Below are 11,364 nucleotides of genomic sequence, written 5' to 3' on the forward strand. Positions count from 1 at the left end.
ACTAAATAGCTCACCGTCATTGGAAGTATCTCGGTGTTGTTGAATTGCACGTAAACTCCTGAATTATGCCGACATGATTAAGATTCCATTCTATCTGCAATATGTACTATTTACATCTGGTAACCTGTATGCAGCAGGTCGCCCTTCATCAGAAGACCCGCACTGTGCTCTCAAAGCCAGACATCTCTCTCTGTACACAACTTTCTGATATTGTCAAATGGATCCCTATTGGACACCTTTGAAGCTTTTTGAATTCTACAGCAACATTCGATAAACACAATTCCAGATTGTTGTATCAATTTAAATCGATTTGGTATTATACATTTATTCTGATAGTTTCTTAATGTATTCTAATGTGTTTTGCTCGTCTTGTAATCAAAAATTTGCTGTTTAAGATGATACTTGTGCAACTTAATGATATAAAAACACAACCTTCCAGGGTGTATACAGCTGTGCATGTTATTTGAAGATGACACGTGTAACATCTGGACTGTTTCATCATGTTGCATACGGTCATTTGACTTCACAGGACTGAACTAATCCCCAAATCACTAGTTATTGGAATAAAAACTCACAATTTATAAAAGGAACGATTGTGTGTATGCGACAACAGGGTGCTTTGAAAATAACTTTATTGTCCATAAGAAATAACAGTGAAAAGAACAAGACGTATCACTGCTTGCCTTCTGTTTCTCACTTCCAGGTATCAGCCTCGATACATACTGTGTGGCTATGTATCTCTAACATACGGAGTATATGGATATAGATTTGCTGTAGAGGTAATAAATGTTCTAACTTTTAAGAGCAGTTACAATTTTTAATAGTTAACAGTTACTCGTGCATTCTTGTGACAAAACCCAAACCTTTGCAATGAGAACACAGCTTCCACATAATGGAAAGAAAAAACATCGCCAATTTGTCATCTGCCATAATTTAAAAAAAAAAAAAAAATCAAAAAACAAAGCCTGTTTCCCGGAGTAACAGTAGACTGAAGCCAAGATTCAAAATGCATCAGATCCACGACCACAGTCCTTCAGAATGATTACGAGTTTTAAATATCAAAGACCAGCTAACCGTATGTAGAGAAAGAATGCGGCTTTGCAACATAGTCACAGTTTTATTAAAGAAAGCCTACTCAAAACGTAAAAAAACAAACAAATTAAAGAACCTATTGATATATGCACACTTGACAAATTCAAGCCATCATTTTTTTAAAATTTCATCTGTCCAATCCAAGCTTTCCTCAGTGCCCGAGAAGCCCAGTGCCTGCAGAGAGGAACAGAAGCGATGAGATCAGAACCAAAACATGGATTTCATTTATCAAATCGTCTGATTAGGAATCTAGTCGTTCTGTTATTGGCTGTTTCATCTCAGCCGTAACACATTATAGTGCAGAATAGAGATGAGAACTTCCCGCTGTCAGAAGAAAAAATAAAACGGAAGTGTGCTCACCTTTAAATCCCTCTTCCGGCATTCTCACTGTGAAGGAAGACAAAGACAGTTTAATCATCTTTCAACTTTTATTAATATGAAATAACGTGATCAAAGAGGTGACGATGGAAGTATTTACCCTGATAGACATCGTCCATTGCAGCGTAGTCTGCTATCGGCTCATCGGCCTGTGAGGAAATAATGTTTTTATTAATGTTACTTGAAGGAAAAATCAATCACATCAATGTAATCGCCATGAAAAGATGTGATGGGAGTCCAGATTGAAGCTGCAGTGGTTACGATTTCTACGTCAAAAGTACCTTTAGACAGATTATGCTTTCGGGGATGACGCCCAGACTACCCAGTGTGGCCGAGTCGTCCGTCAGACTCTTTCCATCGATGGAGAGGTTCTGGTCAAACGGGGCCACGGAGAAGGCGTGCATAATCTGCAGGGCAGAAGCTAAGTCAGCTTTGTGAATCCACCGGATTAACTCAGGCTGGAATCCAGTCAACTCCAGCGCTCACCTGTATTTTCAGCTCTTTCAGTGTCTGATTAGCTGACACGATGAGGGCTTTCTCCCCTCGGAGTTTCCTGTGCCGGGTGCTCCTCCTGATGCCCCCCAGCTTGGTCATGTTGGTTGCAGGAGCCGAGGCTGCTGTGCAGTCGTCGCTCAGCTTGAGTCGCTTCGCACCATCTTGGGACTGAAATGAAGCCGTGTGATGGAGCTTGATATTGACAATGCTCAGTAGGTGCAGGGAAGTCACACGAGCCTGTACCTGCACAGGGTCTATTCGGTCATGGACTAACCTGACTGAAGTCCAAGTCTGTCTCTCCATCCACCTTTGGAACTTCTTCCTTGTCCTCCTCCGCCTCCGAGCTGCTGGCGTTGAGCTCTGGAGCCGCCTCCTTCATCATCTGTGCGGGAGGACAACAGGGTTCATTCTGTGGCTCTCATCTCAGGCGTTGTGTGGCAACGTCCGGCTGTCTTCTTACCCTCTGGTCTTCGATGACTTTGCGAATGTAGATGGTGGCTTGGGTGTACTCTCGGAGGTCCCTCTGCTGCTGGAAGAGGAAGCTCTCTCTGCACTCCCAACAGATGTCTGAACACACGAACACGCGGCACATCAAAGAGGTCCAAGAGGTCCACAATCCGGCAGAGATGTTGACGCGTGAGGCGATTGGGAGGCCACGCGTGTGTGAGGTGAAGCGCGTCTTACCGGGCTGAGTGGTGTACTGCGTGGTGGCGTCACTCAGTGAGGTCTCTCTGAAGCAGTGGATGGAGATCGCCTGGTCCACGATGAAGAGCCTGCTGATCACTTCCCATTCGCTGGGCCACAGCAGAGCTACACTGTGCAGGACAAACAGCACAACGTGAGACCAGTTCGGCGCGGCGCGGCTCAATAATGAATAATCATCCTACAATTACAATGTAGGTGCGAGCAACTATTAAATACTGTATATAAATAAGCACAACTCACTGTTGTCCATCTCCGTTGATGAGCGAGTCGTAGGTGAACATGAACCCTCCGTGGGGACACAGCAGCAGAGTGTTTCCCACGTTAGACACCGGAGAGGATTTAGTGGGCCTCCTTCAAAATAAGACCGGGAACTGAGATCATTTGAAATATTAACATTTCTGCTGAAAGATGTTACTTGAAACCCAAACTACTGGAACGCAGGAAGATCTCTGGCAGACACCCAGACAAAGCCATGTAAGCAGCGAGATACGTTTAAAAAAAGTATAAATACTGTTAAAGTGTATTCTATATTCAAATAGTTCCGCTGACAGACAGACCTTCCTGTCAACAGCCACAAGACTTAAACCTAAAAGCCTCATTTCTCACTTTAAAACTCAAACAAATCCATTCAAGTCACTACTAATGTCACATCTGGTGGTCATGGCTGACTGTTGCCTGAGAGCAAATCACAAGCCATTCATTGGCACATAGAGCATTTTGTCTTGAAGATTGGTGCAATATAACAATAACATAAGATAAAAAACATATAAGCAAAATTAAAACAATATAAACAGATAAGATGATAAAAAAAAGAAAAGATACAGGCTGACTTCACTCCTCTGACATCGTGACTACACACAGCAAGGCCACAACAAAATAGTATTTTGTTCGTTACAATTGTTTCTTAAAAACAAACATACCTGATGAATTTTCTCCACTCATCCACAAAAAACAGGGGGACGATGTAAAGTACGTCTGTATCCTGGAGAGAACGAGAGGAGTCAGAGGCCTTTTGGGGCGTACGTATGTTGGTATGTACGTATACGTAGTGGCTACATTGGACCCGGACGCTGGTGGACTGTTTACCTCAGGCCACTTGTTGAGTGTCGGCCGGTTCTTCTCATTGAAGAGGTTGAGCAGCTGGTTCTTCTGGTCCAAGGCCATCATCTTACTCACCGCCTCATTGTCCTTCTCTTCCTGCTCTAATGTCTGCACACACAGAGTGAGACGCATCAACCTACAGTGGACTCCCTCTACACATTACTCTGAATGTCTGCTGTGCGTCTGTAGCTTTCATGATTACAGTTTCAGAGCATTAGCACACAGCTACACATCAGGTGGTACAGTGAGAGCACAGAGCTGTGATCCATCAGCGCGTGATCTTCTCCTTCTCACTAACACGCAGCTGGCAAAGCTTCTGCCTTTTGGGAAAACCAGTGGCTTTGGTGAGCGAGGAGGCGGCGTGGTCCAGCACAGCGTCCACTCACCAGGCACTGCTGACACGACTCCTGGATTTGGGTGAATTCTGGGGCTTTGGGGAAATATTCCCTCAGCTTGGTCCAAACTTCGGAAGATACCAGCTTTCTTTCAGTCTCCAAAATACTCAGAGCTCCTACAGCAGGAACACACACACACACACTTACTACCTTGTGCTTTGTCATGAAAACAGTTATTGATTCTATGTCAGAAATGTTCTGTAACATCATTCTAGAAGCCCAGGATGGAACCGTACCGTGACAGCAGACAATATCTTCATTGAATGTCTTCATCTCGTCCCCGTTGCCCTCCGACAGCTCAGAGCCAAACTCTACGATAAAAACCATTCAGCACGAAGGTTAACAACACTCAACAGTTCTGTCAAGGAGGTTTGTGGGGGATGTTTGTTCACACACACACACACACACACACACTGTCGGGGAATTATAACTTTGTAGCTGGATGCTACTGTTGCTTAAGCTAACGTAGCTCCTCAAGGTGGAAGTTGTTCACTTTCCTCAAGACGGTCTAACCAGTGACAAAGCAATAGTCCAGGTTCTAAGGTTCTTTTTTTTGCCCCACACACACACTATAAATCACATAATCATTTTCATATTAACGTGGATCCACTTGGATACCTACCTTTGTGTGGTCCCTGTCCGTTGGTCTGCCCATTGCTGTGTTTGGTTTCGTGCTCGTCCTCCTCCAGTTGTTCTAAAGCCAACTGCCTCCAGCTACGCAGGGATGCTTTTCCCACCCAGTAACCCTCACCACTGAGCGAGAGACACACACACACACAGTGAGACACACCCATGAGCGAGCTCCACAGCAATCCTGCATGAGGACCCCTCCCTCGTATGGTTCTATGTCCTCCCTCATTAACTACGGTCACTTTGAGACCACGTTCCTTCATAATATCAGCGGCAGCAACACATACCGGCTACGCAGCATTGAAGCGACTTTAACGCATGTTCCTTGTGGCTTTGAGCTGCCAAAATGACTTTGCTATTCATTCGCGTTTACCTGAGCGTGCGTTTCACCAGGTTGGTCACTTCCTTGTAGTCTTCGTTGAGCTGGTTCTTCAGCCGCAGCACTCTGCACCGCTGGCCAACACACTCTCTACACAGAGACGAGCCTGGACAAACACACACAGGTGCAATATGTTCAAATGTAGAAGACGAACATTGTGGTTTTAGAAGAAGTCAGGATGTGACACATTTATAAAGATTGCGATATGTTTTGAGCACAAAGTTGCAATGTGAATGAATGACCTAAACTGACTCACTGCTTCTGTGTGATGTTGATCATTTATTAGAGTTAAGAAATTGCTCTATCAAGCTAAACTAACTTGCTTTTCAACAGATTAAAGGGATTTGAAGGTGACAAAAGCAGTGGATCGGCACAGCCTGCTTCCTGTGGTTATTTGCGTGTTATAGTGTGTGTCTCTCTCTCTCTCTCTCACACACACACACACACACACACACAGTTGATTACAAGTGACTGATGATTTGCAGAATTTGTAGAAATGACTGTGATACCTACTTCTGTGTAACTATTGAAGCTCATGATTTGAGCAGAGAGCAAACCCTGTGTTTGACTGACCGTCCATCCTCGGCCCTCCCCCGTAGCGCTCGTACAGGAGCTGAGCGGCTTGGAGGGAAACCCTCTTGGAGTCTGCCACCCTGTCTGGGTGCAGTTTGCCATGACAACAGAGAAAGAGGGAGTTGTCGATCTCCTTTGTGGCAGTGGAGTCCTCGAGCCACTTCTTCAACCACTCCAGAGGGATGAACTCATACGGCTCGCCTGAGGGGGGGAAAGCAGAGAGACACATCCGACATTAAGAGACACGGGACTTTGGATCATTCATTCATCTTCATTAAATCCAGGCAGCGTACGGCTGTGCATTTAGATACAGCGGCTTTGCTGGGATAAACACACACAAGCAGGAGTACAGCTCTGCTGCTCCTGCCGACACGCAACATATCAGACATGAGGACTTTCCACCTCGGCCTTCATGTGGGTTAAGATGTAACATTTTATGTCAGCTTTTGCTTGCTTCAAAGATAAAAGTGAAATGTTGCCACTTTGGAATAATGAAATACACAGTAAATACATATATATGTACACGTAGATACTCCTTCAACACATGCTGTCTTACATTACTCATACAATGATACATGGTAGAATCATGTTTTGAGTAGAGAATCCTTTCATATTCTGAAATGCTGTGATACAATAGTGTCATTGCAAAAACACCCAAAATCAGAGTGCTACAGGTTTTAGGAATTAAGTTTAAGACACAGTATTCGCCCGATGCTCCTGGCTCAGTGGGCTGTTGTACTTGTAGTAGTACTACAGACAGCAGTATCCCCCCCCATCACAACACACATGTTCCCCGGCTTTAGTGTATCTGTTAAGTGGACTGTGGGTGGTTGGGGAATGTTTTTACCGACCGTCTTTTGCGGGTAAAAGCTCGTAGAGCTCTTTCACCTCCTCATGCTTGGCTTTGCCCTTATCAACGCTCTGTTTCCTCATGTCGGCCATCTCGTTGCACCACTCCTCAAACTTGTGGTTGTCTTGGTCCACCAACCTCTGAAGGAAGGCTGCCAACCGGGACACAAGGTAGAAGAAACCGTCAGACAGGAACCGGCATGAAGGCTGGATCTTTACTAGAATAACAACGTTCCTCAAGACACGCCCGAATCCCCTGACGCAAAACAAAGATGGCTTTTCTGGCCGCCATCTTTGTTTACGTCAAGGATTAAAAGGACACATCAAACAAACAAATCACTTCTTATTCTACTTCTCACCTGGCACCTCGACGTTGGTCCAGGAGGGATCTGTGTTCTCCTCTTCCTGGACCTTGTACACCAGCATGTAGGCGTTTCGGGAGCAGTGGTAGCCTTTACTGCACTTTGGCTTTCGTGTCTGGGACTTCACTGTCTCAGCTGGGGACCATCAACGCCAAGAACAAGAGCAACAACTTTAGGAAAATGTATGTGTATACAGGAACTCCGGTGGGTGAAAGATTAGGCTGCAGTTTAACATTTGACTGGGTTAAAAATACCTTTTTAAAAGTAAAATAAAAAATGTCTACATTGAGATAACGCCAGTGGACAATGAGACTCGTACTACATGAGGCGGGTGTGGAGACGTTCACTCATTCAGCACCACTCACCAATGTCCTCCTCAGTGCCGAGCTGCAGCTTCTTGCCTTCCATCTTCTCAATCTCCTCGTCGTTGAACTTGTACCAGTCGCCTGTCCGAGCGTCCTTCACGTGGGCGATGTAGTGGCCCGAATAGGCACTGATGCCACGATGGATCAGAACCGCACTCAGTTCATAAACACACTTGTGGTCTGGAAGAACAGTCCGTCCAAAGACGCACAAATATCAATCCGATTACTTTTCAACGAGTCATCAAAAAAAACAGTGTCCGCTGTTCTCTGGGATACGATGTGGTATATTTGAGCAAGCAATGCATCGCCAATTAAATACTGAGACACGTTAGCGAGTGAAGTTGTAGTGATGGTAATCCATCACCCACATGAATGTACCCTGCTTTGACCCGGAGGACTGTCTAAAGTGTCCCTCTTGCTTTCTCATATAAAGGACGAGGTCTTAAAACTTAATAATATGCACGTTTAGTTTTATTTGTATAGCCGACAGGTCGGTATGCGTTGAAGGGAGCTTGGAGAATGTGTGTGTGTGTGTCACAGAGGGCATTACTGCCAATACCTGCTTTTCCTTCTAAAAAAGGCCCCATGTCCAGCTGCTCTGGAAAACTGATGAAGGTGTTGAGCTTCTTCTTGTGGCCCGTTTGCCTGGGGAAGACCACATGGTTCAGTAGACGGTATGACAGTCTGACATGCCGCTGCCTTTTATTCAAAAATCCAAGGTTCCCAAAGAGGAATCAACAAAGCATTTGGCTGACCTGTCGAAGACAAAGCGCATGAGCTGCAGGTTGAGGGTGGGAGGAATGCTGTGCAGTCTGATCCTGCGCGTCGCACACTGCTTAGTCTGACAGCTCTCACAGAAGTAGCGGTTCTCCCCATCCAACTTCTCCTCCTGACCGGTGCAGGAGGGTCACAGAGAGGTCAACCGGTGTGCAACAGCAAAAACACACATCTGTCAGAGCGGTGTGAGTGTTCCTTACAAATGCCTTCTTGTCGCAATAAAGATAAAAAATAATAAAAATAAGTAAAGTTGTGTGTGTGTGCTTGGATGCCTGATGAATACAAACACAGCAGAACCACTGTCCCAGGGTGTAGGTGGTGAAAGCTACCTTCAGGAACTCTGTGACACACTCGGTGAGGTTCTTGTTGCCCTGGATGTTCAGCTCCAGCTCGTAGAATCGGGACGGCAGTGCAGATGATCGTCCACACTCGTTACAGCTGGAAGACAAACAAACCGAGGTAGCAGAACAGCAACAGCAGACAGTTAACAAATAGTTTTAACATTCTGTTCCAACGCTTTTTCAGTTTTGGGTTGAGTGCAGAGTCTTACACAGTGACGTAGGAGAACTGTCCACAGAACTGTCGCTGGATGACATTCTGCAGGTGAGGGTTCTTCTGCTTGGACAGCGTGTCCTCCAGCAGAGACAAGAAGAGCTTTGAAAACTCTTGGGCATCCTTAAAATAAAACCGATTCAAGTCAGTTCAACTTCATAGATACAACCCAATATCACAAACCACATGTTTGACTCCTGAGCTTTACGATGTGTTCACTATACAATCGTCTCTATTTGACCTCATGCAGCCTCGTCAAGTAGAACTCTGCATCAAAAAGCCTTCTCCCGGAATTCATTCAAGTTAGATAATTTGAGTCTTTTTAAACTACTTCTCAGTTTTTATTGTTTGTCTGTGCATGGAGTCTGTTATAAAAGGCTGAAGTTACCGAATTGTTGTGTATGTTGTGTTACGTTGTGTCCTTAAGCATGAATTGAATTGATGCAGCTAATGTAATGCAAAAGACAAGGCATTAAATAATTGTCTGTGTTAGCATACTGTGATATTACGATTATACCACTGCTTTAATAGACACGCAGTCGCTCCCCATCTGTGTGGATTCTGCTACAGAACAGTGGAATTAATAGTTGGTTCATTATCCACTGCGTTTGATCACAGTTGGTCTGATTTCAAGACATCCCTTTGTGCTCAGGCAACTTATAACAAATGGTATTTTTGACCATTGAGGTCTTGAGACAATACAATAATACAGAGTTCTACAGTCGGATACGTAAGAGAGAAGGTTCCAGGACGCATACACAATCATCTTTAGAGAGACTGTGAAAGCAGCTCTGTGTTTCTAAATGAAGGTTCCGATGATCGGCCTCGTGGGTCGCAGGGATTTACCTGCTGCTGCCCGGTGTCCAGGCCCAGTGCTTTGACCAGTCCTGTTGGGTCGATGTATTTTCTGTTGCTGTTCTGTAGGAGGGCAAAAAGATACTGCAGGTGCTCACAGATGGACTGAGGCTCGTACTCTGAAAGAGACGGAAACGTCAGTTTGAGACAAGGAAATGCTTTCGTCATTTAAAAAGGACAAACATGTGATTTTGTAAGTGGGCTGTCAAATAATTTTTAATAAGTGTTGAGAAAAACTCTGAATTGCCAATGCCATCGTGGAAAAGGAGATGAACTAAACAAACTTCATAGAGGCCTGATGTTCAGTTCACTTGATCCAAAGTATAGGTATGGGTTTCCGTGCTTGACTTGCGTAAAGAGCACAAGGGTCAGAAAGCTTGAATGTCACTCACTTTGAGAGTGAAACCCAATGAAAACAGTGAACGCTGACGATACGTACGCGTCTTAAAGCGTATGCAGCAAAAAGTGAAAAGGTTATCAGTTGTACCAGACTCAGCATTGTGTTCCTCCGCTCGGGAATTGTGGCACTGATAGAGGCTCCTACGCAGCTCCAGGTTGTGGAACCACACTTGTAGGAATGTGTTGACGTAACATGTTGCACCCAGGTTGGTCAAGCCAACAAATGTGTTCTGAAAGAGGACAAAAGGCCGAGGGAGGTTGAAAGAGAGAATGAATGATCTCTTCAGACATTCTCCCAGGCGAACAATGAGCAGTGTGTGTGGCTGGGTTAAGGAAATACCTTGTCACGACGCTCTGAGTTTGGGTCGTCAATATTGTGGAAAGCATTTTCATCGATATCCCCAAGCCAAGCCTGTTCACCAATACCCACAAGACAGTTGGGATTTCCTTTGCAATTCCTCCTGCAAGCGCACGCCATGATTATTGACTTCATGTTCCAATAACTGCCTTGGTAGAATGAAATATGTATATGTATATATTTATTATGTACAGAAAAGGGTCATGCGAAAGTCCTGACAAACTACACGGTAGGTTTGTGTCCTGCATGCCAAGCTGCTCACCCTGACATACAGGAACAGGCACAGCTAAGCGACATTCCACTATATGAATAAGTTGTCTACCGTCTTGTACGTTATCATTATTTTGTTTAGTCAAATAGACAATTGCAGTGGATGTTCTTGACCTTTCAGACAAAGTCTGAGGTCTTCATTCCAGGAAGGCTCATCCACAAGGAAGCAAATCGGACTTGTGATGTTAACGTTACATTAGCATCTTTTTGGGGAGCCATTACGTCTTCAACTTTAAAACCAATTCAAACATCCGTAAGCGGTATTCTTTACTGGCACATGCAAGCACAACAAGGATTACGTGTCCACCAATATATTCTCATATCGTAGCGTTACCTGCAGGTTCCTCTCTTGCAGGCCGGAAGATTGACGCGATATGCTAGCTCGATATGCTCCGGTCTTATTTCTTCTGGTTTCACCGTTTCCACCCAACGCCAAGCCGCTTTCTCCAGCTGTAAGCGGGGCGCCATCGTCCTACGACGCAACGTTAGCCACACGGTCAGGTAGAAAAGTAAAGAAACACAATAATGCTATGGCCTGAGGTTAGCAGAACTGTTTGCAGGAATGCTAACATAGCCGGCTAACAGGGGGTAAATAAGTTCCTACATGTCATAGCTTAACGTTAACGAAGCAACCTACCGTTAGCTACGTGGTGCTATCTAACCTAGCAGCTAATATTAGCTTACTAGTTCTCTAATTACCCTATTGAACATAAAATGTGAGCATATCACCTCACACATCGCAGTAATAAACAGAGCACTGAAATACAAAAAGACACGACAAACTATGTCCAGGACAACGCCAGCAGTAAGGACTTCCCTCGTGCTAATG

The 11,364-nt window shown here is 44.8% G+C and overlaps 1 protein-coding gene across 1 annotated transcript; it reads right to left on the reverse strand.

Moving 5' to 3' along the window:
• Positions 1–615: 615 nt before the first annotated feature.
• Positions 616–11,355, reverse strand: usp48 (ubiquitin specific peptidase 48). The gene is made up of 28 exons (XM_040203164.2): positions 11,173–11,355; positions 10,870–11,007; positions 10,248–10,368; positions 9,996–10,137; positions 9,500–9,627; positions 8,652–8,776; positions 8,431–8,539; positions 8,080–8,213; positions 7,884–7,969; positions 7,325–7,504; positions 6,957–7,094; positions 6,600–6,749; positions 5,749–5,949; positions 5,170–5,281; positions 4,789–4,919; positions 4,403–4,477; positions 4,158–4,282; positions 3,757–3,879; positions 3,591–3,652; positions 2,911–3,021; positions 2,650–2,780; positions 2,426–2,532; positions 2,240–2,347; positions 1,957–2,133; positions 1,752–1,877; positions 1,571–1,619; positions 1,453–1,479; positions 616–1,266 (listed from the first exon to the last, which is right to left on the reverse strand). The coding sequence occupies exons 2-28, from the start codon at positions 11,001–11,003 to the stop codon at positions 1,244–1,246; spliced, it is 3,135 nt and encodes a 1,044-aa protein (XP_040059098.2). The 5' UTR covers positions 11,004–11,007; positions 11,173–11,355; the 3' UTR covers positions 616–1,243.
• Between the last annotated feature and the right edge of the window lie 9 nt (positions 11,356–11,364).

Source organism: Gasterosteus aculeatus, chromosome 17, assembly GCF_964276395.1.
Source record: "Gasterosteus aculeatus chromosome 17, fGasAcu3.hap1.1, whole genome shotgun sequence".
Taxonomy (NCBI): domain Eukaryota; kingdom Metazoa; phylum Chordata; class Actinopteri; order Perciformes; family Gasterosteidae; genus Gasterosteus; species Gasterosteus aculeatus.